Source organism: Gallinula chloropus (assembly GCF_964237585.1).
Source record: "Gallinula chloropus genome assembly, chromosome: 20".
Lineage (NCBI taxonomy): Eukaryota > Metazoa > Chordata > Aves > Gruiformes > Rallidae > Gallinula > Gallinula chloropus.
In genome coordinates, this window is record NC_140105.1 from 1,557,404 (window position 1) to 1,583,917 (window position 26,514).

Here is a 26,514-nt window from a genome sequence, read left to right on the forward strand (position 1 = left end):
ACACCAGTGGTGTAGTCCAGGGACAAAACAGATGCCAGTGATCTCTAACATCTCCATTAACAACCTGGATGCTGGCACAGAGTGTACCCTCAGAAAACTTGAAGATGATACAGAACTGGTTGTGCTGCTATTCAGAGGGACCTTCCCAGGCTGGAGGAACAGGCTTTCAGCAAATGGAAGTGAGAAGCCCCATAAGAGAGAGGGACTTGAATGCCAGCTGGCACTGTGCTTTCAGGGCAAAGGCAAACAGGAGTATCCTGGGGGTTATTAGAAACCCCATTTCCAGCAGCTTCAGATCAGGGAGCCTTCCCCTCTACTCAGCTCTGGGGAGACAACCTCTGGGGTGCTGTTTCCAGGCCTGGGCTCCCCAGCACACTGGTGTGGGCTGGCATGGCAAGGTTTTGGTGGTGGAGGGGGAAGCTGCAGGGGTGGCTTCTGCAAGAAGCTGCTTGAAGCTTTTCCTAAGTCTGGCAGAGCCAATACCAACTGGCTCAAGGATGAACCCCCCCCCAGCCAATGCAGAGCCAATCAGGGATGCTTATACTGCCTCTGTGATAACATAGTTAACAAGGAAAAAACTGCAGGAGGACACTTTTTGCCCCAAGAGAAAGGAGTGAGAAGGTGTGAGAAACTCTGCAGAAACTAATATTTTTATTTTATAAAAGGTACACTTGGGAAACACAAAACTCCCACACTCTGCACTGTGCAGAGCTCCATCAAACACCCTATAAAGGACATAGGATTACCAGGATCAAAATGGAATATTAATAGATGTGGAATGGAAAATTAATTTCTTCTCACTTTGTGGTTTGCTGCTATACATGGAGGGCAGGAGTCACTTTGCACTAACACACTATTTCTGGAGTCAGGCTGCCTGTCAGCTGGTTAAGTGCTGATGCAAAGGTAACTGATCTTGGGAAAAACATAGATCCATAATAGGCATAAATTAACATCTCTGAAAGTTTAAAATAGATGCATCTGATACCTTGTTTGCACTGCATACACTTTCAAGACCATAATAATCTTGCTGTGAAGGAGTGGTGTGTATTTCTTAGAATATATGAAGCCCATTCCCTTTTATTTCCACAGAAAGTATTTTTTCTTGAGGGACTTTAGTTCTGTAAGGCTAACTAGTGAGCCTGCTTTATCCCTAGTAATCTGATGCCTAGGAAGAAACTGTATCTAACTCCCAAGATGTAATTTAAGGCTTTGTAATGGCAGTTTTTTTCACAGTGGGGGGGATGTTCACCCTTTGCAGACACTGCTAGGGTCCTTCAAAACAGAGTACTAGTAAGAATAAGTATCATTTAAACAGTCATGAGTTGGGGTTTGCAAACGTTAAAGGTAAATGTCTAATTTAAGGAGGCATACACTTTATAATTTGGCCTTTCAGGAAATGTCTGAAAAGCAGATCTACCAGCCTTGGGCATAGTTTTTGGAGAGGATTTACTGCTGCATATTCTTCAGACCACCTGCACAGATCCCCAGCACCAAGGGAGTGGTTGCTGAATGTTTCTATTCATTCCAAGAGCTGCCACACAAATCCATGGGAGGAGAACCAAGTGCAGACTCCTGACACAACGGATTCATGGGGCTTTAGAAGTCCTGGGGAACGGGGCAGTGCTCAGGGAAAGCCTCAGTGCATCTGCCTGTTCTCATAACTCCTGTGCTGTGCCAGCCTCAGACACCAGCCAGGCTCTCGGCCACTGTGAGGGAGACAGTGGTCTGGGCTCACCTTTGAACTGACCCAGAGCAGCTGCTGTGTCCTGACATGCCTGTCACCACCAGCCAACACACACAGGTGTTGGTAGGTTCCCCTTGGGGCCAGTACCTGGCACAGGGGCCATCCCATGGAGAGCCCAGAGCCCACGTGCTGCTGTTCCAGTGCCAGGGTCAGCTCTGCTCCCTGTGAGGGAAGAGGCTGCTCTGCACAGGCAGTGGCAGATGCAGCCACTGTGCAGGGCTCTGGGCAGAGCCTGTGCCTGGAAGGCAACAGTTTATTGGACACACTGTTCCTAATGCACCTTGCTTTCCTGACAGAGAAAGCACTGCTGTCTTCCAAACTAGCATCTTCCAAAACCCCTACACCCCTTCCAGCAGAGCTAGTGTTGAAACACTTCCCTGTCCACGTGGTGTTGTTCTGCTCCAGGTGAAAAACTCTGCCTTGCTCCTTACTGAGCTTCATGAGGTTTCTGTTGGTCTCCCCCTCAGGTTTAGTAAGGTCCAAGTGGATTAAATCTCTGCTGTTTGTGATGTTTCATCACTTGCCATGGATTAATGTTATCAACAAGTGTGATGGAGGTGCATTCTGTGTCAGCACATGGTATTTTATTATTTTTTATTATTTTATTTATTTTATTTTATTATATATTTATCACTTTGAGAGATGAGGGACTCGTGAGCCACAGAGGTACAGTTCTCATTGACTGATTAGCTGCTGACTGCTACTCCTTGAGCAGTCCAGTTTTCAAATGTCACAATAACCCATTTCTTCAGGCCACACATCCTCAGCTTCCAGATGCGTTCCCTGCAAGATGTGCTATGAAAATCCTTACGCTTTTACACAGAGACACCACTATCTCCTCATCTGTACACTTATTTCAGCTAAAGTGAAGTTTCTCGTTCATGACATGAACAGTACCAAGAGAAAAACATGGGTGGAAGGTGCAGGTTGGGTTGTCTTAATGGGATCAAGAGTAGCAGTGACGAGATACGTCCACTTTCCCACTAGAGCTGTGCTGCCTTGGGTATCGTGGACACTCAAAGAACATGGGGGAGGGGAAGCTGTGTCTTGAGGAAGGGGTGGCAGAGAGGGAGGCAGCTGCCTGGTCTCCATCTCAAGAAGGCTCTATTTTCAGCAGGCACAAATCCTCATTCTTCCATAGGAATGTCAGCACTGCAGAACCTGGCCCGTGCCGCATTGCTGTGCAGGACAGTCTGTATCCAGGCTCTGCTCTTGTTCCATCTCTTCTTTTCTGACTCTGCTGTGCTTTGCATGCAGCTGCAGCAGAGTCCATCCCTGCAGAGGTGAAAACATTACCAGAAAATTAATAGATGTGAGATCCATTTCCTTTCTTTTTTCCCATTAAGGTGCTTTTACTTCTGCCAGCTGGTCCTTCCTTTCCCAAGAACAGATACTTTGGTGGCTGCTCCAAACATTTCAACTGGAGTACTAGATCTACATTAATAAATTAAACATGTCCAGGAACTCAGGCCAACTGGCACTGGACTGCTTATACTTATAGCAGCAAACTACATGGTGAGGCTGGATGCAGGCTGAATTGGGAATGGTCCCAGAAAGTGCCAGTTGTCCAGTTATCCCTTTGAATCTGCTTGAGAGATTGGTGGCTGGCACAGGTCAAAAGCTCAGCAATATTTTATCAGCATAAGTGACTGGCTTCCCATACCTGCAGATGTGCAGTATGCTAGCAAAGACCTAGCAGGAGGCAGAGGCTTCTCCAGTGTAATTCACTAATGTCTGTAAACTTAGAGCAGATGAGTAAAAGAATGCATTGCAGAACTATGGCTTCCCTTGCTACTCAGGTGGACAGAGGTTGCTGTTACCAGAACATTATTAAGATATCTTTAAGTACACTGAATTTTCTCTTGTAATTATAACACAGACATGAGTGACTCAAATGTGAAACCACATCCTTCAATATATATAGAACTGCCCCAACTGTACATTTTTAGTGAATAGAGTTTAGCTGCTGTTGAGTAGGATGAGTTGGGTCAAGAATAAACATACTAGATAATTTTGGTTTTAGTAACATACCCTTGTCTGGACATCTCCATTACCCTGGATCTTGTGAAACAAACTTTTACTGTGCTAGTTCAAAAATGGTGTTATTTCCCTCAGAAACTATCCTTGTACATGGAAGGAGACTTGAGAGGGACAAGGAAAAGGGTTCTGTTATATGTCACTCTGGGAATGAGGGCAAAGAGCAGGGGACATTAATGTCAGGGATATAAGAAGGAATTAGTTTCCCCAGGCACCTCCCTGCTGAGTTTCGATTAGATTCTGGCAGCAGCAAGAAACAGCCACTTCTTTTCTCAGCTGTTGCTGTAACCTGAAAAGAGCCCTGAAAGCCTCACTTGAAGGTCATATTGAGAAGACAGGTCATTGCTGCACCAGACCATGTAGCTCTTGGAAAAGGCAGTGGGACAATTTATTCTGTGAGAAGCCTTCATATTTCAGACAAGTTCAGTACATAGGCATTTTACTCAACTATCCTGGCAGAGCACAGACAATTATATTCTCTCTGCAGAATGAAAATCAACTAAATTTGAGCTTGTGTCTGAGTGGACACACACATCATCAAGTTTAAATTGTTATTACTCCTTCCAAATCCATTTCACTCAATGTGTAGAAATTGTGTGAGGCCCCATAAGCTGACCAGAAATTCTTCATAATTTTGTACTTTTAATTTTTTCCATTCCTTTTGAAAAATATAAAGCAACTACAGTGGTAGAAACTGTCTGTGTTTTGAATTTGATAATACATTTCAATAAAAAGATCTTTCTGTAAAGTCAACTGGTAAGTAAAGGTGAAGACAGAGAAAAATTCCTGAGAATTTCGAGCACTCGAAAAGACAGAAAAAGCTCAGTGAGTCTGTTTGTAACAATACAGGGTAACACCTGAGTTTAGGGCTGTGAAATATATTGGCAAACAGAATGTTGTTCATGTACAGAAAGGTTGTAAGGCAATGTAACAGTTAAGATCTGAATATCCATATATACTTGCATATGGGTATTGTAGGACTGTGGCATGCAACACTGAAGGATCTAATATTTTCACTATTTTTTCAGAATTTCTATAAATATTGCTTCAGTTATCTTCCCTGGTATTCATAATATACCACACAGAGAAGAAATATACACAATACTTTTTTCCTTAAGTAAAATTGGGAATTGAGCTGATCTTTCACATACCTTTAATGCAACACTTTCATAAAAGTACATGTGGATATTTTCTGCTATGTAGCTGTGGAATAGCACACAGGATAGTGTTATACCCTCCTGGGAATACTGACTAAACCTACTTGAACTTTAACTGAAAAACCCCTGAGGAAATGAGCAGCTAGAGGAAATGTTTTCTGATTACTGAGAGTATACTAGGGAGCAAGGAGGGGGTGCTTTTCGGTGGACTGCTTCACTTGTGAGAAGCTGTTCTGGGGTTGGGACAAATTCCATAGGAGGCATTTGGTTTATTAACCCTTTTGTGAACAGACTTGATGCTACATCAAAGCTCACCATCCTAAAGGAACTGCTGAGTGACTGCCAGACCTGGAGACAACTCGACTCGCTGGCCACTTCCCTTTTAAACCAGAGCTTCCTTGTGACTGACTGCATGTCCCATAGCTGCCTGGCTCCTCACTCCTGCATGGTACACAGCTGAGCCTGCTTCCTGCACAGCACCACACCAAAACCCCAGAAGAGCTCTACTGAGAAGACTGTCTTTGTCATTGGCTACAGGAAATTCAAGGATTGTTCAGCCCCTGGAGTCACATGCAGCTAAAATCTCCATTCTGCCATGCCCATCCTAAAAGCACCTTGTCCCAGGCTGACAGCAGTCCCAGGCTTGTGATGTATCAACGAGAACAGGAACCCACAGAAAAGCATCAGCAGCTACTCAGAGAACATGGGCCTGTTTGATCAGGTCCAGAGGAGGGCCACAAAAACGATCTGAAAGCTGGAAGACCTCTCTTATGAAGAAATGCTGAGAGAGTTGAGGTTGTTCAGCCTGAAGATGACATTTTCTTGTGGCCTTTCAATGCTTAAAGGGAGCTTAGAAGAAAAACAAAGACATTTTTTTTAGTGCCTGTAGAGACAAGCCAGGAAGCCATGGTTTTAAACTGAAAGAGAGAAGATTTTTAGTAGATAGAAGGAAGAAATACTTCACAAGGAGTGCAGCAAGGCACTGGAATAAGTTTCCCAGAAAAGTTACAAATGTCCCATCATTGGAAATGTGCAAGATCAGGTTAGATGGGACTTTGAGCAACCCAGTATTTCCCAACCAAAACAGCTGTGTGATTCTATATGACAGCTTCCTAGGGAACAGGAAGTTGCTTTATATATGGTACAGATTGACAGGTCAGACTTGGAAAAAAGACCTAAGAAAGAACTGAGGTCCTTTCCTGACTTGCCATTATGGGTACTTTGTGATGAATTTAAAACACCATCAAGAAAAGAAAGGAGCATCTGTTGTTCAGCTGCAGAGGAGTCACAGCATAGCTTATGACAGCTCCCTTAGCATGAATTCATGCACAGGCTTGTAACACCACTTCTTGGACAATCTCCTGCTTTTCTCCAATTTCAAGTGTACAGATGGGCATATGTGCACGAGCATATGTGTGCTCTTCACATACCAGAAGTGACCTCACATCTCTCTCACAGATTCCAACCCAGTAGTTCAGCCAGACTCCAGCTTCCTATTGCTATGACCAAATCTTTGTCTCTTGTGATGTCTGAGACTCTCAGCCATCGTATCACACTGAAGGACACAGATTACTGCTCTACTTTCATAATTTTACCAACCCAACTGCCAAATGCTTATAGTAATATTTATTTCCCTCTTAGTGACCTGATTAATGTATTGCTCTTAGGTATTTCTTCTAAGCCTCACACTATCATAAGGGGAAGATAAATGTTGTTATCCCCATTGTACAGCTGGGATATCTGTGGTGCAGACATACCAAGCAATCCACCCTGGGTCATACAGTGAGTCGGTGGGAAAGCCAGCAATAGAATCCATAAGTCCTGCATCCAAGTTCTCTAAGTGCCTTGACTAGTCCAGATTCCCTCCTTAACACCCTTGTCAAATTATTTATAGGAGATGCATTCATATAGTCAGTAAGACATCAAAATTTTCTAATTATATCTAGCCATGTCAAATGACAATTATGCCCTTAGTTCAGTTTGCCAGACAATGCTTTGCCAAAGAAGGTTTGCCAAAAATGTTTTGCCCGAAGAAAGAGGAGGCATCTGCAGCATCTGCAGCCGAGATCGTATAAAATGTCCCTGGGACAAGACTGTCCTGTCTCCACGGAAAGCTTTAAGGTGAGTGTATGGGGTCCGCAGGCTTGCAGGGAGAGGATGGTGCCCGTGTGTGTCACAGCATTCCTGCTGCCTCCTCTGGGAGGGGACTCCATTTCTCAGCTCAGGTTTTAAATCTGCTTTCAAGGTACCTGCATATTTTCACCCTGGATTTTTGTGCAGCAGCAAGTAGGGATCTGCCACTTGTGTCTTACAGCTCTCGCCAGCTGCCAGCCAGCAAGCCACCCACCTGGTGTCACGAGAGGTAAGACCCTGATTTACCCATTCTTTACAGGGCAGAGAGGGATCCTTTTGGGTGGGACTTCTGTTTGATTGTGTGAATAGTCACTGTTTTACTTTCTGTTTTCAAACCCAGTCACAGTGGAAGGTGGCAGGGTGCCCAAAGCTGGTAAGGTTTTCAAGTGAACCATGGAGTCATAGCTCAGCCAAGGTTGGAAGAGACCTCAAAAGATCATCTGGTCCAGTCTTTAAGTGGCTGTGTTTGAAGTCTCTGACCACTGATGGCAAACCAAAAAAATGCCCTTGGGGGACATTCTTCACTTTTACTTAACTGACCTAGCAGGGAGTGAAGCATGGTAGCTTTCCATCTGTTCTGTCACAGCAGTAGAACTGGACCAAGATAAGCAGAGTAGGAAAAGTGAAAAATCCCACATTTTGTGTCAGACCATGCACTGTGATACTCTGTCCAGAATTTGCCATGAAATCACTAAAGACATATGAGTAGAAAGAGCACCCAAGCTCTGCTTGTCATCTATATAAAATGCTACACTGTCATATGTTACCCTTACTTCTCTCCTGTTCTCTACCTCACAAAAAATGGAAGCTGCAGCTCTCCTCCTCTGTCAGCCAGCACCTGCTCCTGCAGAGACAAATAAAGAATTATTACTCTCTCATTCTTATACAAATATAACACAGTACTGAAATTTGTGTAAATATTAGGTACCTGTCACTATATAGAATAGAAACGAAGAAATGTTTTCCTAAGCATACTGGGTTTTTTCTGGGGGAAAAAATTATATATAAAAAAAAATCATAGAAAATTATACAGGCTTTAAAATTCCTTATTATTTAAATTCCTGAGTTGAACTTCGAATAATAAAATATTTTTTGCTTTTAAATGTGTTTTGACCTAAAATGATACTAATTTTAAGCAAAGGAAAATAATAGAAATAGAGCTATGCCAGTGTGGTTTGGAACAGCTTTTGATGTGCATTGTATCCATTTATGCCTAGATTCAAGAACTCACTAAAATTAGCAAATAAATTAATGATACCAATGTTTTAGAGACTGAAACTGAGGCATTAAGATGCATGAGTTGTCTGTGTGCCAAGACACTGGTGTATGAGCTTTCTGAGCTTTCTGAATTAGTATCACTTGGGACAAAACTGCGTTTTCAAGTGAATTTTGGGTGTGCTTCAGCAGCTCAAAGGAATTTCGAGGTGGTTCACTCTACAGTACAGAGCCTAACTACTTGACTGCTAAGTGATGATGGATTATTTCAAATGTGATTTCAGTACAGTTGACCTTGAGCCAAAAAATCCCCCAAAATAATTGTTCACATTTTCCATAGGTCTTAAATCACACCAATGTGAAAATATGCAATTAATTAAAAAAAATAAATCTATGAATAGCATCTTTCTTTTCCTGTCTTTTCTAACTAGTGCTTACTTTCTGATACGTTTGAGCAATATACTGGTTCTTCCACAGTGATCTCTGCTGACGAGCCCCTCCATAAAGTGCAGCCATGTCGTCAGACTCGGAGATGGCCGTCTTTGGGGAGGCAGCTCCTTACCTCCGCAAGTCAGAGAAGGAGAGAATCGAGGCCCAGAACAAGCCTTTCGATGCCAAGTCATCTGTCTTTGTGGTGCATCCTAAGGAATCCTTTGTGAAAGGGACTGTGCAGAGCAGAGAAACAGGGAAGGTCACTGTCAAGACTGAAGCTGGAGAGGTGAGTTAGAAACATGGCTGAAGGTCACCATTTAATTCCCAGCCTCGGTTCTTAGCTGATACATATGGATCTCCTTCTGACAGACCCTGACCGTTAAGGATGATCAAATCTTCTCCATGAACCCTCCCAAGTACGATAAAATCGAGGACATGGCCATGATGACCCACCTCCACGAGCCCGCTGTGCTGTACAACCTCAAAGAGCGTTACGCAGCATGGATGATCTACGTAAGTGCCAGCAGCAGTCTGCCCAGAGGAAGGCAGCCAGCAGGAGCTGCTCTGCCAGGCTAAGTGGAAGCCAACGTGCTGTCTCCCTTCCTCGCAGACCTACTCGGGGCTCTTCTGTGTCACTGTCAACCCCTACAAGTGGCTGCCGGTGTACAACCCAGAGGTGGTGTTGGCCTACCGAGGCAAGAAGCGCCAGGAGGCCCCTCCACACATCTTCTCCATCTCTGACAACGCCTATCAGTTCATGCTGACTGGTGAGTGCCTCTGTGTCTCAGAGAGCTTGTGCCATGAAATTCTTTGGAAGGATACTTTGTCACAGGAGTAGGAGGAGATATTTAGATATTTCAAAGCTTTCATGGTTCTGACACCCACATACTGCTCTATGGTTTACTACCTTCACACCATTGTTTCTACTGTTGTAAATGAAATACACCCCTGCACCTAGTGAGGTGTTGTGGAGTTTTTTTTGGTTGGTTGGGCTTTTAGGTCAAGCTGACTGCATGGACTTGAAAAGGTTAGACGTACCTGGCTAAACTTCATTTATTCTGTGGTCATTGAATTTTAAGTACAGTATTTCTGCTTCTTTTGTAGATCGCGAGAACCAGTCGATCCTGATCACGTACGTACACCCCTGCTCTGGTCTCTTTGGAGCTGCCCAGTGCCAGGGGACCTTCAGCCTGACCACAGGCTCTCTGCTTCTCTTTGGTTTCACAGTGGAGAATCCGGTGCAGGGAAGACTGTGAACACCAAGCGTGTCATCCAGTACTTTGCAACAATTGCAGCCAGTGGAGATAAGAAGAAAGAGGAGCAGCAGTCAGGCAAAATGCAGGTAAATTAACAGACCCTAGCTTGAATCAGTGCTCTCTTCTGATCCTGAGATGATTTTTGGAAAGGATAACCAGCAATAATTACCATCCTGCAGGGAACGCTTGAGGATCAAATCATCAGCGCCAACCCACTGCTGGAGGCCTTTGGAAATGCCAAGACCGTGAGGAATGACAACTCCTCACGCTTTGTAAGTTACTTAACTAAATGAGTGCTGAAAAGTACTGAACAGTGGTCATCCTTTACTATTGTTTAGCAGTCATGTTTTCAAGAATAAGATTGACGTTTCTGATCAGGATTTATACTAAATGTAATTCCCCAGATTTCAATACCAGTGACTCACAGTGACCCTATGGGAAAAAAAAAGTATTTCTGATTTGTATTGAGATACCAACTAAGATAACAGAACACATGGTCTTTTGCCTTTAATGCATTGTAGTACTAAACACTAAGTTTTTTAATTTTCACTGTATTTCTGCTCATTTACAGACAGACAGGCAGAAGGCCAGGAAGAAAGGGAGGGAGGTTAGGAAACATGGGAAGGAAAGAGAAAAATAGAGAAAGTTAAAGACTATGGCAATGCAAGGTCTAGAAAGGGAAGGAAGGCAGGGAAGGAGGGAGGACAATAACGTTTGCTTTGTGAGAAATTAATCAGTAATTAAATGGCTTATTTGATAGCAGTACTGGTTTAAGGTGCCAAAGTAGTTTAAATGGCTATTTCCATTGAGGTAACTCCTGTCTGTATGCATGACATAGTTAGAAAACTTTGGCTAATAAGATGCACCCATTTCTTCCCATTTATACATTCAGCATACATAAAATGTACAGCTGTGCCATTATTGATTATTATAATGGTAAAAAATTACTTTATGTCAATGGTAGAAATATAGCTGATTATTAAGAAAATGTCTCTATGTAGAGATCTTGGGCCCAGTGGACTAAATGAGAAAACTCTTCATTTCAGATATATTTTTATGTTTTAAAACATGACACTTTTATTCCTTTAAAGGGTAAATTCATCAGAATTCACTTTGGTGCCACAGGAAAACTAGCTTCTGCAGATATTGAAACATGTAAGACACTTCCCTGAACTGCCCACAATCCATCCATTCCACATTGTTTCACCCAATCCTCTACCCTGCCTTCTTTGTTCTTATTCCTATCTTCTCTCTACTTTCTTTTTTGTCATTTTTTCTTATTTTGAATTGCATTTTCCCTCCAGATCTGCTGGAGAAGTCCAGAGTCACTTTCCAGCTCAAAGCAGAAAGAAGCTACCACATATTCTACCAGATTATGTCCAACAAGAAGCCAGAGCTAATTGGTAGGACAGATCACTAACTTGGAGGAAGATTGCTGAACATCAATTCACACAATTATTTTCTTGACTAAATTAAGCATCCTGATTGCCTCTTCTTACTTTCAGACATGCTCCTCATTACCACCAACCCTTATGACTACCAATTTGTGAGTCAGGGTGAGATCACTGTTGCCAGCATTAATGACCAGGAGGAGCTGATGGCTACAGATGTAAGTAAAATTTCAAGTGTTGTACCTATTGACATCTCTCTCAGACAAAGCTTTTATTTTATTGTTCCTATTGCAGAGTGCCATTGACATCCTGGGCTTCACTGCTGATGAGAAAACAGCCATCTACAAGCTGACCGGGGCTGTCATGCACTATGGCAACCTGAAGTTCAAGCAGAAGCAGCGTGAGGAGCAGGCAGAGCCAGATGGCACAGAAGGTATTAGCAAATTCTGTGGTTTAACTGTTAGAAATGGAAGTAGCAATAATAATCATTCAATATTTGGAAGATGGATAAAGAGAAGAGTCAAAATATATAAAAAAGTGTTTTACTTGAGCTAGTGTTCCGAATAGAATGTCTGCATAAATCCCATGTTATTTAGGAATTTTTGCCCAGGTAAAAAGGAACTTTCATTATTTTCCTATCAATTTTTAGGTTTTAATCCTGAATGGATGAATGAATATGCTTGCCTTTCTGCTAGGACTATAATAAAAAGTCTCCAGAAAGAGGCAATTTTTCACTGTTACCCCTAATTTTGGAATGCATTCCCCTTTAAGGTTATAGATGCTGCCAAATGCAGGTAGCCCAGGTACCTCAGTATGTTTTTTGGATTTCTCCCAGGTGACCAATATGCTAATACCTTCGTGTTTTGTTGTGAGGTTTATAGATACCTATCAGCTCTGGCTTGAAGTGATGAAAGTCACATTTTAGGATGAATATTTAATCCACACATTGTTTCCAGCTGTGTCTGTGAAGGTTTTTAAAGACAGGAATAGCATCCAGGTGCATTTATCTGAAAAGCTTTATAAAAAAAGATTGTTTTAATAACTCTCATGTTTCCTTGGATTGAGTTCATCACTCAAAATGATGCATGTACCCTTAGTCATAATTTTTCTGTTTTCTTGTCATTCTACTTAGTTGCTGACAAGGCTGCCTACCTGATGGGTCTGAACTCAGCAGACCTGCTCAAGGCTCTCTGCTACCCCAGAGTCAAGGTTGGGAATGAGTATGTGACCAAAGGTCAAACTGTGCAGCAGGTAACAAACAGCTGGTGACTGGGAACCTCTGGCTTGATTTACTCTCTTGTTGTAGGTAATATTTTCCTTCTTCTGCATTCTTACTTCAGGTGAACAATTCAGTTGGTGCCCTGGCAAAGGCTGTCTATGAGAAGATGTTCCTGTGGATGGTTGTTCGTATCAACCAGCAGCTGGATACGAAGCAGCCCAGACAGTACTTCATTGGTGTCCTGGACATTGCTGGCTTTGAGATCTTTGATGTAAGGATTCCAGGTTTGATGACTGCTTTTGTAGGAATGGATTGCTATATCAGAGAACTTCCAAGAAGGATTCATCTGAAGGTTTAACATTTGCAATTTTCTGGAAAAAGTCCTCAGAAGCTTCATGAGTACAATAACAGACATGTTGTTTGTGTAGAAGTAGCAAATAGAATTTTATATGTTATACTATTTTCACAGTTTGAGGTTAATGTTAATGAGTATAAAAATCCCAGCATAATTACCATAATATTATAAAAGAGCTTCTAGAGAAGAACTAGGATTTGGAGGCCCTTTCACAAACACATAACAGGTTAAAGACATGTAAATTGCTTACAGGACCAAGCACCAAAGAAATAAGTGTACAATGAAATGTTTTAAAAATTGAAGACCTGTGCATGCACTCATTTTTTTTGGCCAAATAAAAAAATGCCAAATTACTTTATGCATTTTAGGAGATTCACCAGGAATATCTGCTTTGGAAAATGATATATTTTCATTTAGTATATCCCTTCAGGAGCTGCATATAGGTCCTGCTATGGTGTGGTCCTGATAACATAGTTGTGTTTTATCTGGGACAATTTCTAAAGAGTTCAGATAGATCATGAACTGCATGTTGACAATGATTGGTTGTATTGGGCTTTTTCACTGAGCAGTTCAATAGCCTGGAGCAGCTGTGCATCAACTTCACCAATGAGAAACTGCAACAGTTCTTCAACCACCACATGTTCGTGCTGGAGCAGGAGGAGTACAAGAAGGAGGGAATTGAATGGACATTCATTGACTTTGGGATGGACCTGGCTGCCTGCATCGAGCTCATTGAGAAGGTAAATTTTTAATTCAAAACGTCTTGCATTTTCATGTATTTGTTATTTTAAACTGAAAATTGTTAAATAGTACATTTAAAAATGATTACAAATAATTTTTTCCATGTTTAGTTTCAATTTTAGCATCGGGTTTTAGTGGTTGAAATACCTCTTGAGCTCTATTATTGCTTATTGTGCATTAGAGATGTTACAAAGCTCACACACACAGACAGCTATGGTCACTCCTGAAACACCTTCTGTGTGAAGTCTGTCTGCTTGCTCAGTTAAATTATTATCTTTTTAAAAAACATAGATCAGCTCCAAAAGTAAAATAAAAACATTGTTTCAGGGTTCTGGAATAAAATCATCTGGATAATACATTTTTTTCTAGATGGTTCATAGCAAAGTTAGTATAGAGCAATACAGATAATGTGTGACCTCCTAGTGGGGAAAAAAAAGGAGATTTATTGTCATTTCATGTAATTTAGGGAGTTGACTACAAGTACAAAAGAAGTTAATGTAAAAAGGACACATTTGTGAAAGTTATTTTTAAATATGATTCACCTCCTGATTTTTAATGTGGCTTTTGGCATAAAATTCCATTCCTGAATCATTGTGCCAAAGTGTGAGCCAAGCAGGTGAATGTTTTGAACAACATTTTAGAAAAAAATATTTTTCATGAAAAGGGTATTGGTTTGTTTTTCAGCTTCCTGTCTTTTGTTTATATCCCCTTTAAGAACAAGTCATGTTATTCTACCGGCATTTTCTCTTCTTTCCTGCATTATCTTCCAGCCCATGGGCATCTTCTCCATCCTGGAAGAGGAGTGCATGTTCCCCAAGGCAACTGACACCTCTTTCAAGAACAAGCTCTATGACCAGCATCTGGGCAAGTCCAGCAACTTCCAGAAGCCCAAGCCTGCCAAAGGCAAGGCTGAGGCCCACTTCTCCCTGGTGCACTATGCTGGGACAGTGGACTACAACATCACTGGCTGGCTGGAGAAGAACAAAGACCCCCTGAATGAAACTGTCATTGGGTTGTACCAGAAATCATCTGTGAAGACACTGGCTTTGCTCTTTGCCTCCTATGGTGGAGCTGAAGCAGGTTAACTCTACAAAATTCTTGTTTTACAACATCTGTGATATGTGAAGGTGAAACCAAGAATATAATATTAAAATTTTCTCTTTTTTTTTTTTTGAAGAGGCCAGTGGTGGTGGTGGTGCTGGAGGAAAGAAGGGCGGCAAGAAGAAGGGTTCTTCTTTCCAGACTGTCTCAGCTCTTTTCCGGGTAAAGTTTGAATTTCATGTGACACGACCATAGTTTCAAACCTGACCTATCTAAACTCTTGTTCTTGTCATGACCTTGGTTTTCTGATGAAATAATTATGTATAGAGCAGAGTTTACTGCCTTTTTCTAACAATTATCAGTTCATACTTGGGACTTCTTCATGCAGTCTTCAGCTGACACTTTAAATTCCTTTTAACTTTGTGAATTTTGTGAAAAACATTATATCCCAGATTCTGATACATATTAATTTAATAGAGGCTTTTGTTAAGTTTTATACAGTAGTGTTTTCTTTCCTCTAGACTAATGTCTTAAATATAAAGAAGGTCACATTGCATCTAAATTTTAAATTTGAAAGCTTCCTCCTCCTAAGATTCATTATGTTAGCTGCTTGGCACTAAAATACAGAGTGTATAGAACTAAAAATTTTAATATGAGCTGCTTTTCTCATGTCTGACAGTAAAAATTCAGAGAGATCACTTGTTAATGAAAACTCTTGCTCATGAACCCACAGGAGAACCTAAACAAGCTGATGACCAATCTGCGCAGCACTCACCCCCATTTTGTGAGATGCATCATCCCCAATGAAACAAAAACACCTGGTAAGACACTCAAGCAGAAGGAGAACTTCCTCTGATACTTACATTCCCCTCTGCACTGGGCACTGTGGCATTCATCTGTGCTCTGAATTGCTAGGTGCCATGGAGCATGAACTGGTCCTTCACCAGCTGCGCTGCAACGGTGTGCTGGAAGGGATCAGAATTTGCAGGAAGGGATTCCCCAGCAGAGTCCTCTATGCTGACTTCAAGCAGAGGTGAGAGCAGCGTCCTGCTGACCATCATTAAAAGCAATGTTAGTTCACTCAGGCCAGACTCTGATGTCAGAAATGGCTTTATATGAGCTGGTGGGGTTCAGTATGTGCTGTGTGTTGGTTGGGAAAAAACATCCTTATCTTCCTCTTTGCACAGATACAAGGTGCTTAATGCCAGTGCCATCCCAGAGGGACAGTTCATTGACAGCAAGAAGGCTTCTGAGAAGCTCCTTGGGTCAATCGATGTGGACCACACCCAGTACAAGTTTGGACACACCAAGGTACAGCCTCTCCTTGACTCACTCACTGCCTGTCTGTGCTCTGCTCAGCCTGGCAGTGACCTGCTGCTACATTCCCTTTCTCTAGGTGTTCTTCAAAGCTGGGCTGCTGGGGCTCCTGGAGGAGATGCGGGATGAGAAGCTGGCACAGCTCATCACCCGCACCCAGGCCAGGTGCAGGGGCTTCCTGAGTAGAGTGGAGTACCAGAGAATGGTGGAGAGGAGGTAGGCATTCCTCATCAACACTGACATTCACTGTGCCTGGGGGAAAGTGTTGGCACTCATCAGACTGAAAATATTCTAAGTACATTTCATTATGCCTCAGGGAGTCCATCTTCTGCATCCAGTACAACGTTCGTGCATTCATGAATGTCAAGCACTGGCCATGGATGAAGCTGTTCTTCAAGATCAAGCCCTTGCTGAAGAGTGCAGAGTCTGAGAAGGAGATGGCCAACATGAAAGAAGAGTTTGAGAAAACCAAGGAGGAGCTTGCAAAGTCTGAGGCAAAGAGGAAGGAGCTGGAGGAGAAAATGGTGAAACTGGTGCAGGAGAAAAATGACCTGCAGCTCCAAGTGCAGGCAGTGAGTAATAATTTCATTTTAATAGGGGAAATGAGTAAATATATTACTGCTCTGTCATACTACATCACTCGCCAATTGTACACTAAACTGACTTACAAAATGTTTTGAGCTGAATGTCATGTCACTTATGGTGAATTCATTCTGAATCTGTAATTTTTAATGCAATCACTAAGCATAAAGATAAAATCACAGAATGCTTTGGGTTGGAAGGAACCTCAAAGATCATCTATTTCAAACCCCTCTGTCACAGGCAGGGTCACCCTTCACTAGACCAGGCTGCCCAAAGCCTCATCCCAGCTGGCCTTAAACAGTTCCAGGGATGGGACTTTCACAGCCTCTCTAGGCAACCTGTTCCAGTGCTTCACCACCCTCATAGTAAAGGATTTCTTCCTAACATCTAATCTAAACCTACCCTCTCTCAGCTTGAAGCCATTACCCCGTGTCACATCACTACACTCCCTGTTGAACAGTCCCTCTCCCCCTTTCCCCTTGTTAGGCCGCAATTAGGTCTCCCTGGAGCATTCTCCAGGCTGAACAAGCACAACTCTCTCAGCCTGTGTTCACAGGAGAGGTGCTCCAGTCCCCTGATCATCCTTGTAGCCCTCCTCTGGACCCCAGAGCTGGATGCAGTACTCCAGGTGGAGTCACATGAGAGCAGAATAGGCAGTCACATACATCAACCTGCTTGCCAACCAGGACACAGTTGGCCTTCTGAGGTGCAGGCACATACTGCTGACTCATTTTGAGGTTGTAATCAATCAGCACCCTGAGTCCTTCTCCTCAGGGCTGCTCTCAAACCATTCTCTGCCAAGACTATAGTTGTGCTTGGGATTGCACTGACCCAGACACAGGACCTTGCCTTTGGCCGTGGTGAACAACATAGGCCCATCTCTCCAGCCTGCCAAGGTCGCTATGGAAGGCATCCCTTCCCCCCAGCCTGTCAACCTCACCATAAGTCTTGCACATCTGTACCTTAAGCAACACCTAAATTTTCCTGTATTTTCCTGCCAGGAAGCTGATGCATTAGCTGATGCTGAGGAAAGATGTGACCAGCTCATCAAAACTAAAATCCAATTGGAAGCCAAAGTAAAGGAGGTGACTGAAAGGGCTGAGGATGAGGAGGAAATTAATGCTGAGCTGACAGCCAAGAAGAGAAAACTGGAGGATGAATGTTCAGAGCTGAAGAAAGATATCGATGACCTCGAGTTAACACTGGCCAAAGTGGAGAAGGAGAAACACGCCACTGAGAACAAGGTACACCAGACAGTGACTCATGAGACATCACTGACTCTGAGTAAAAGACTCCTACCGTAACGAATATTCGCTGTTGGGGACTTTTAGCTGGGGATCATCTGAGCATCCATGGGACAAACACCTAGTAAAACACTGCAAAGTGAAAAATCACTGCAAAGTAAACATGTTTTCTAGCTCTTTTTTGTCACTTGCTCACTTGTAGGTGAAAAACCTGACAGAGGAGATGGCAGCTCTGGACGAGACCATCGCCAAGCTGACCAAAGAGAAGAAAGCTCTCCAAGAGGCCCATCAGCAGACGCTGGATGACTTGCAGGCAGAAGAGGACAAAGTCAATACGCTGACCAAAGCTAAAACCAAGCTGGAGCAGCAAGTGGACGATGTAAGTGCACAGGCAGAGAGCAGGAACAGCACAGGGATGGAGTTGGACCTGGCTGGCCGAGCACTGGGGGTCTTGTTCTGTTTAGCTGGAAGGGTCCCTGGAGCAAGAGAAGAAACTGCGCATGGACCTTGAGCGAGCGAAGAGGAAACTCGAAGGGGACCTGAAGCTGGCTCAAGACAGCATAATGGATCTGGAGAATGATAAGCAGCAGCTGGATGAGAAACTGAAGAAGTAAGTGTGGCTGTGGGGCAGGCGAGTGCTGGGCTGGTGGGCTTGTCTTTTCCCTGTGAGCTCTGACACGGTTTGCTCTGCCCAAAGGAAAGACTTTGAAATCAGCCAGATCCAGAGCAAAATCGAGGATGAGCAAGCCCTGGGCATGCAATTACAGAAGAAGATCAAGGAGCTGCAGGCAAGTCTGTGTGCCCTCTGCTCTTGCCTCCAGTCTCAGGCCAGGCAGGAGTTGGGCAGGGGTGTGAAGGGTCCCTGCTGTTCCCCAGGCTCGGATCGAGGAACTGGAGGAAGAAATTGAGGCAGAGCGAACCTCTCGGGCAAAAGCGGAGAAGCATCGTGCTGACCTCTCCAGGGAGCTGGAGGAGATCAGCGAGCGCCTGGAAGAAGCAGGAGGAGCTACAGCAGCTCAGGTGGAGATGAACAAGAAGCGTGAGGCCGAGTTCCAGAAGATGCGCCGTGACCTGGAAGAGGCCACGCTGCAGCACGAAGCCACGGCTGCCGCCCTGCGCAAGAAGCACGCGGACAGCACGGCTGAGCTTGGGGAGCAGATCGACAACCTGCAGCGAGTGAAGCAGAAGCTGGAGAAGGAGAAGAGTGAGCTGAAGATGGAGATTGACGACCTGGCCAGTAACATGGAGTCTGTCTCCAAGGCCAAGGTATTGAAAAATATACTGCAAAACCCCCTAAAAATAAAGAATGTAGAAACATATCTCTTAATAATCTGGTCATGTTACAATATGACTCTATAGAGCTGTATTTTTCACCTTCTAACCCCAACAAGTTTGCATGTCTACTCCCTGTTTCCAGGTGAAAGTTGTTCTACTCCTAATAAGGAGGTGTCCATAGCCTGATCTTCTTTCATTCTCTGTGACCTCCATAGGCAAATCTGGAGAAGATGTGTCGCACCCTGGAAGACCAGCTCAGTGAGATTAAGACAAAGGAAGAGGAGCAGCAGCGCATGATCAATGATCTCAGTGCTCAAAGGGCTCGTCTGCAGACAGAATCAGGTGGGATGGCCTCCTCTGTGCTGTGGAATGAAAGGGCTTCCTAAACCACTTTCTTTGGGTTATGAATGAGAATGAAAATCTTTCTGTGTGCTTTCCCAGGTGAATACTCACGCCAGGTGGAGGAGAAAGATGCTCTGATTTCTCAGCTGTCCAGAGGCAAGCAGGCTTTCACCCAACAGATTGAGGAACTCAAGAGACACTTAGAGGAAGAGATAAAGGTGATGACTGTTCCTACAGCTGTCCACTGCAAACACTCTTAATTTCCCACTGCCTAGTGTGGAGAGGGTCTGCTTAGCACAAGCCATAGTGGGAGAGAAGTTTTTCATTTCTTCAGGGAGTGCCATTAGTAGATTTTGTCCTCCCAATCTACAGATGTTCTTCCTTCACCACAAACACCCACAAACTGCCAGCAGTCATGGTCACAGTATTAAATTATTTCTTTGCAAGGCATTTCCAGGATATTTCCATTCTTTGTCCAAATCCTGCTCTCTGTCCAGGCCAAGAACGCCCTGGCCCACGCCCTGCAGTCTGCTCGGCACGACTGTGACTTGCTGCGGGAGCAGTATGAGGAGGAGCAGGAAGCCAAGGGGGAGATGCAGCGTGCCCTGTCCAAGGCCAACAGCGAAGTGGCCCAGTGGAGAACCAAATATGAGACAGATGCCATTCAGCGCACAGAGGAGCTGGAGGAGGCCAAGTAGGTTGGGAAAGTTGGAAAAACAAGACAAAGGTATACTAACAAGAGAAACTTTAATACAGAACTGTATTTGAATACAGGACTGAGATTAAAGTATATCCTCCAAAGCATGTGGTTCAGGAAACGCAGAGGAAAATATTCCCCTGACCCAGAGAATGGTACAGAAAACTTTCAGCAGTACATAGGAAAAACCCAAGGGTTAAAGCCTAGGAATCAGAACTGGGAAAAACCCAGATGACTGGGAGAGGGTTTCTCTCTCTGTGCATAGGATACATATCAAATAATTATTAAAATGTCCTGTTGTGAAAAGCCTATCAGCCACATTTCACTTCCTCCCCTTCCTCTCAAATCATGAGCTGTGTCTTTCACCCCCCAGGAAGAAGCTGGCACAGCGCCTGCAGGATGCAGAGGAGCATGTGGAAGCCGTCAATGCCAAGTGTGCCTCCCTGGAAAAGACAAAGCAGAGGCTGCAGAATGAAGTGGAAGACCTGATGATTGATGTGGAGAGAGCAAATGCTGCCTGTGCAGCTCTGGATAAGAAGCAGAAGAACTTTGACAAGGTCTTCAGGGCTGCAGCCTTGGGGTTCCTGGGCAGAGCGTGCCCTCCGCATTGCCACATCCATGCTCACGCCCCATTTCTCTTCAGATCCTGGCAGAGTGGAAGCAGAAGTATGAGGAAACGCAGGCTGAGCTGGAAGCCTCCCAGAAGGAGTCTCGCTCTCTCAGCACGGAGCTCTTTAAGATGAAGAATGCCTACGAGGAGTCCTTGGACCACCTGGAGACGCTGAAGCGAGAGAACAAGAACTTGCAGCGTAAGTCCCTGGCCCTCTGCTCCTGGCAGGGCTTTCTCGCTCCCCAGCAGCACCCAGCGCTCCAGAGGGCTCTGTGCCTGCAGGTGGGCAGAGGGGCCTGTGCCCTTGTTGTGACAGGGCCCTCCCCATTCAGCTCTGTGCCTGACTGGGCCTTTGCTCTTGGTTCCCACAGAGGAGATTTCTGACCTGACGGAGCAGATTGCCGAGGGAGGAAAGGCGATTCATGAGCTGGAGAAAGTCAAGAAGCAGATTGAGCAGGAGAAGTCTGAAATCCAGGCTGCTCTGGAGGAAGCTGAGGTACATGACCATAACCCTTGCTTCCCAGAGATGAGTACTGAGGAGCAGTATGAGATAAAGCTTGGAGTTGTCAAGGAGAGTTAAAGCTTTAGTTACCTCACCATCCAGAGGAAGATAGACCCATTTTTCATTGTAAGACATAGTTTGGAAGGGAACACCCTTAGGTAAAAGTCCTTTTATTGAAACAGTGTTTTTCTCTTATCCAGGCCTCCCTAGAACATGAAGAGGGGAAGATCCTGCGCCTCCAGCTTGAGCTCAACCAGGTGAAGTCTGAGATTGACAGGAAGATCGCAGAGAAAGATGAGGAGATCGACCAGCTGAAGAGGAACCACCTCAGAATTGTGGAGTCCATGCAGAGCACCCTGGATGCTGAGATCAGGAGCAGGAATGAAGCCCTGAGGCTGAAGAAGAAGATGGAAGGAGACCTCAATGAAATGGAGATCCAGCTGAGCCATGCCAACCGTGTGGCTGCAGAGGCACAAAAGAACCTGAGGAACACACAAGGAGTGCTCAAGGTATTTTAAGTTAAGGATGTCCACATCGATATCTACGTTATCTAATATCATAGAATCATTGCATCATAAAAGAACGTAAAGTGCATTTCCCTAAAATCCAGGGTCTTAAACTTACTCTTCATCATCACTGTATGTCTCAAGACTGTGAATATCACCTGGGTATGACCACTGCAGCACTAATACTAGTCTTGAAATCTCCAATTACTTCATCTGCGTTGGTAAAAAACAGGTCCAATAATGCTTTCCCTCCTCCAGTTTGGCTGCTACAAACACTTCAGTTTGGCCCTTGACTGCATCATCTTTTTAGAGGAACAAACCCTAATACTTTTCAAACATTTCACAGGTCTTTTCCTATTGCTTCCTAATACATCCATAGCCCCTATCTCTTCTCTGCTAATCAAAACTCCATTTACCTCCTCTGCTAAGTCTAAGCTCTGGCCAGCTTGTTGGCTAAAACCATCAGATTCCCAAACATGGAGCTTCTCAAAGGTAGATCCATGGTCACAGAAGTAAAAACCATAAATATGGCACCAGCTAGACAAACAGGCATTCACTTGTTCAATTTTTCCTCCTCCTTTATGAACACCTTCCTCTGACAGGGAGAATAGAGGAGAACACCACCTGTGCTCTGGATCCATATAAGATGCTTTGAGTCTCTTTTTATGGTTACAAGTGGTCTTGTTGCAATATCACTAGAGCCTGTGTGGAATAGTAGTAGCAGACTATAGCTCACAAGGTTTGGGAGCCTCTCAGTAACATCATATGCAAGCTCTTTATAGGCAGCAAACTTCTTTAGAGAAATTTTTGGATGGTAAGTGGGTGTTTTGGTGTATCTAAGTAAGGTATCTCCAATTACTAATACTTTTGTGCTTTTCTAGTGGTGCTGGGTCTAATGTGAGTGGGTGGTTGGATAAATTTTACATGGTTGACTGTTCCTGGATCCTGTCTCATGTTCTCTTCTTTTTTCAAACCCAGACTGTTACGTAGGGACATTTCAGGGGATGGGGGAAGGTCTTTTCTTCTGCCCTGAGCAATGATTAAGGTCCAGTTCATTTCATCTTATAAATTGAGTCAGTCAACTGGATTTTTAACTCAGTTACCTTAAATTTGCACAACCTTAAGTTTAAATATATATTATGCCTATAAATGTATGATTATACTGACAGAATAATTATTAGATTGGTGATAATTGCCATCGTACAACACTGCTCTGTGACTCTATAATTTCCTTTTCTTCTCTTAAAGGACACGCAGATACACTTGGATGATGCTCTCAGGACTCAGGAGGACCTGAAGGAGCAGGTGGCCATGGTGGAGCGCAGAGCAAACCTGTTGCAGGCTGAAATTGAGGAGCTCCGGGCAGCCCTGGAGCAGACAGAGAGGTCAAGAAAAATGGCTGAGCAGGAGCTGATGGATGCAAGTGAGAGGGTTCAGCTCCTCCACACTCAGGTTAGATTCATGAGATTGAAAATCTCAAGAGGCATTTTCTTCCCCTTTCCATATTTTTCATCTCTGTGTATTCTTAACTCATCTCTTGTAACAAAAACCTTAACCTGCACCAGCACTGTTACTCTTGTACAAAGAATTGGATTATAGGTAAATGAGTAGGATGGCACTAACAGGAGATAGAAGTGTCAGTACCTCTCCACTATCAGCTATGACAAGAGGCATCATTTGAAGGAGAATGCTAATATTACATATATATAAAAATGATAACTTGTACCTGAACAAGCAAATTGCTAAATAACTGATCTGTTTAAGAACTAACTGGAGAATATTTTGCACTGTTTAATAGAACACCAGCTTGATCAACACCAAGAAGAAGCTGGAAACAGACATTTCCCAGATTCAGAGTGAAATGGAGGATACGATCCAGGAAGCCCGCAATGCTGAGGAGAAGGCCAAGAAGGCCATCACAGATGTGAGTTGGGGGCTCTTCTCACTGTTTCAGATAAGTGCCTTCTGCCCTAACTGCCTCCAGCCCCAAAACTGCTTTGCCCTTTTTCTTTCCTCAGGCAGCCATGATGGCTGAAGAGCTGAAGAAGGAGCAGGACACCAGCGCCCACCTGGAGAGGATGAAGAAGAACCTGGACCAGACAGTGAAGGACCTGCAGCACCGTCTGGACGAGGCCGAGCAGTTGGCACTGAAGGGAGGCAAGAAGCAAATCCAGAAGCTGGAGGCCAGAGTGAGTAGGGCTGGTGTTTGTGCAGGAGGGTGAACACGTCCCGTGAGTAGCCACCAGGCAGGGAAGCTCCAGCACTGGGCTTCTCATTGCAGGTGCGGGAGCTGGAAGGGGAGGTTGATGCTGAGCAGAAGCGCAGCGCTGAAGCCGTGAAGGGTGTGCGCAAGTACGAGAGGAGGGTGAAGGAGCTGACCTACCAGGTGAGGCAGGAGGCCTCCTCGGGCTCACACAGTTTTCTCCCAGCCAGTCAAATCTTTCCCTCAACATCTGCAAGGGGAATTGTCAGTGTCACGTGTTGGGAAACCAGGAATTCATTCTCTTTCCTGCTTCCCAACCACTCTAGTCTGAGGAAGACAGGAAGAATATCCTGAGGCTCCAGGACCTGGTGGACAAGCTGCAAACAAAGGTGAAATCCTACAAGAGACAAGCTGAGGAGGCTGTAAGTATCACTCAAAGAATGGACAAGTGTTGTTTTCTCTGGATGTCACACAGATGCTGCAGAGAGGAATATCAGGCACTAGTGGCTAACGTTCAAGGGGTTTAGGGTCTTTCCCCCAATAGCTGATCATCAAGCAAGTGTGAGTGTAAGTACACAAGAGCATCCAAGAGTGACACAGGGCTAGTGAAGCTGGTCAGAGCAGGATCTTGAATAAGGGATGATGAGGAGATCTGTGTGAAGTTTACATGTAAGCAGTGGTGTGTGGGGGCTGGAGGTTTGTGCCTTCCCCCAGGGAAGAGATAGAACCCCACAAGGCTGAGGTGCAGGTGCGGTGAAACCCCTGCCCTGGGCTCCTCACCACTGCCTCCCTCTGCCCTGACAGGAGGAGCTGTCCAATGTCAACCTGTCCAAGTTCCGCAAGATCCAGCACGAGCTGGAGGAAGCTGAGGAGCGGGCTGACATTGCTGAGTCCCAGGTCAACAAGCTGCGAGTGAAAAGCCGGGAGTTTCACAGCAAGAAGATAGAAGAGGAAGAGTGAGGATGTCATGAGGCAGCCAAGTGACCTGAGGGATGCACAAAGTGTGAACCTCTTGGTCGCTTTCTTCTGCAATGTGTCTTTGTGACCCTGTCAATGTCTAGAGAATAAAGCCTGTAGATGCCTTTGCATACACAGCAGAAACAGTGGGTTTTTGTTGTTACAATTCAATTCTGCAGTTACACAAGACTGAGATTTTTCCAAATGAAACTATTTTATCTTATCTATTGGGTAGCAATAGAGTTTTAGTTCTCCCATGTCCAGTATTTCTTTACTGTGTCTTATTACATTACAGGGTAGGGAATTATATTCATTTAATCCCATGCTGACAAGAAGAGAGGATCAGGACAGTGTCAGGATCAGGAGGAGGATGGTGTCCTGGGAGAAGGATAATGTTTCTGCTTTAAGGAATCCTCTTCCTAAATGGGTGCAGTACACCTTCTCACAAGTTGTATTTGTAGGCAAGCTGCCCCCTAAGAAGATAAAAATCGCCCAACATAATAAAAATCACAGAAAAATCATTGAATCACAGAAAAAAATAATCAAATCACACGAAAATAATAAAATCACATAAAACAATATCACATAAAATTAATCAAGTCACACAAAAATCATCGAATCACACAGAAATCCTTGAATCACACAGAAAATAATAACAGAAAATCATAAGATCTCATTAAAAGGAATAAGATCTCATTAAAAGGAATAAGATCTCATTAAAAGGAATAAGATCTCATTAAAAGGAATAAGATCTCATTAAAAGGAATAAGATCTCATTAAAAGGAATAAGATCTCATTAAAAGGAGGAATAAAATCTCATTAAAAGGAGGAATAAAATCTCATTAAAAGGAGGAATAAAATCTCATTAAAAGGAGGAATAAAATCTCATTAAAAGGAGGAATAAAATCTCATTAAAAGGAGGAATAAAATCTCATTAAAAGGAGGAATAAAATCTCATTAAAAGGAGGAATAAAATCTCATTAAAAGGAGGAATAAAATCTCATTAAAAGGAGGAATAAAATCTCATTAAAAGGAGGAATAAAATCTCATTAAAAGGAGGAATAAAATCTCATTAAAAGGAGGAATAAAATCTCATTAAAAGGAGGAATAAAATCTCATTAAAAGGAGGAATAAAATCTCATTAAAAGGAGGAATAAAATCTCATTAAAAGGAGGAATAAAATCTCATTAAAAGGAGGAATAAAATCTCATTAAAAGGAGGAATAAAATCTCATTAAAAGGAGGAATAAAATCTCATTAAAAGGAGGAATAAAATCTCATTAAAAGGAGGAATAAAATCTCATTAAAAGGAGGAATAAAATCTCATTAAAAGGAGGAATAAAATCTCATTAAAAGGAGGAATAAAATCTCATTAAAAGGAGGAATAAAATCTCATTAAAAGGAGGAATAAAATCTCATTAAAAGGAGGAATAAAATCTCATTAAAAGGAGGAATAAAATCTCATTAAAAGGAGGAATAAAATCTCATTAAAAGGAGGAATAAAATCTCATTAAAAGGAGGAATAAAATCTCATTAAAAGGAGGAATAAAATCTCATTA

General features: G+C 43.5%; 2 protein-coding genes across 15 annotated transcripts in view; one reads left to right on the forward strand and one right to left on the reverse strand.

Annotated features, from left to right (window-relative positions):
* Window positions 1-2,334: 2,334 nt before the first annotated feature.
* Window positions 2,335-26,514, reverse strand: part of LOC311199294 (uncharacterized protein) — a 62,478-nt gene continuing 38,298 nt past the window's right edge. For 4 of the 14 annotated variants that reach the window (XR_014617743.1, XR_014617744.1, XM_084273361.1 and 1 more), the window contains 7 exons: window positions 15,585-15,768; window positions 12,518-12,975; window positions 12,251-12,380; window positions 9,757-9,996; window positions 8,849-8,951; window positions 7,863-7,915; window positions 2,335-3,019 (listed from right to left, as the gene is read on the reverse strand). The gene's annotated coding sequence lies outside the window, so the exon portion shown is untranslated. Of the gene's footprint in view, window positions 3,020-5,552; window positions 5,788-7,838; window positions 7,916-8,848; window positions 8,952-9,756; window positions 9,997-12,250; window positions 12,381-12,517; window positions 13,587-15,584; window positions 15,772-16,261; window positions 16,548-26,514 lie in introns of those variants that run through there. The other 10 variants (XR_014617747.1, XR_014617748.1, XR_014617746.1 and 7 more) reach the window with 10 other exon arrangements.
* Window positions 8,801-25,089, forward strand: LOC311199296 (myosin heavy chain, skeletal muscle, adult-like; the record flags this gene model as incomplete). The annotated part of the gene is made up of 38 exons (XM_084273369.1): window positions 8,801-9,004; window positions 9,088-9,231; window positions 9,329-9,485; window positions 9,823-9,850; window positions 9,946-10,060; window positions 10,154-10,246; window positions 11,066-11,129; window positions 11,279-11,377; window positions 11,480-11,583; window positions 11,660-11,798; window positions 12,498-12,616; window positions 12,706-12,855; window positions 13,509-13,679; window positions 14,451-14,760; window positions 14,858-14,943; window positions 15,455-15,542; window positions 15,637-15,754; window positions 15,909-16,032; window positions 16,118-16,254; window positions 16,355-16,610; window positions 17,622-17,864; window positions 18,067-18,243; window positions 18,329-18,474; window positions 18,562-18,652; window positions 18,741-19,130; window positions 19,355-19,481; window positions 19,581-19,699; window positions 19,979-20,175; window positions 20,552-20,735; window positions 20,822-20,987; window positions 21,160-21,284; window positions 21,491-21,799; window positions 23,045-23,248; window positions 23,595-23,720; window positions 23,815-23,985; window positions 24,078-24,182; window positions 24,326-24,421; window positions 24,804-25,089. The coding sequence occupies 38 exons, from the start codon at window positions 8,801-8,803 to the stop codon at window positions 24,957-24,959; spliced, it is 5,838 nt and encodes a 1,945-aa protein (XP_084129495.1). The 3' UTR covers window positions 24,960-25,089.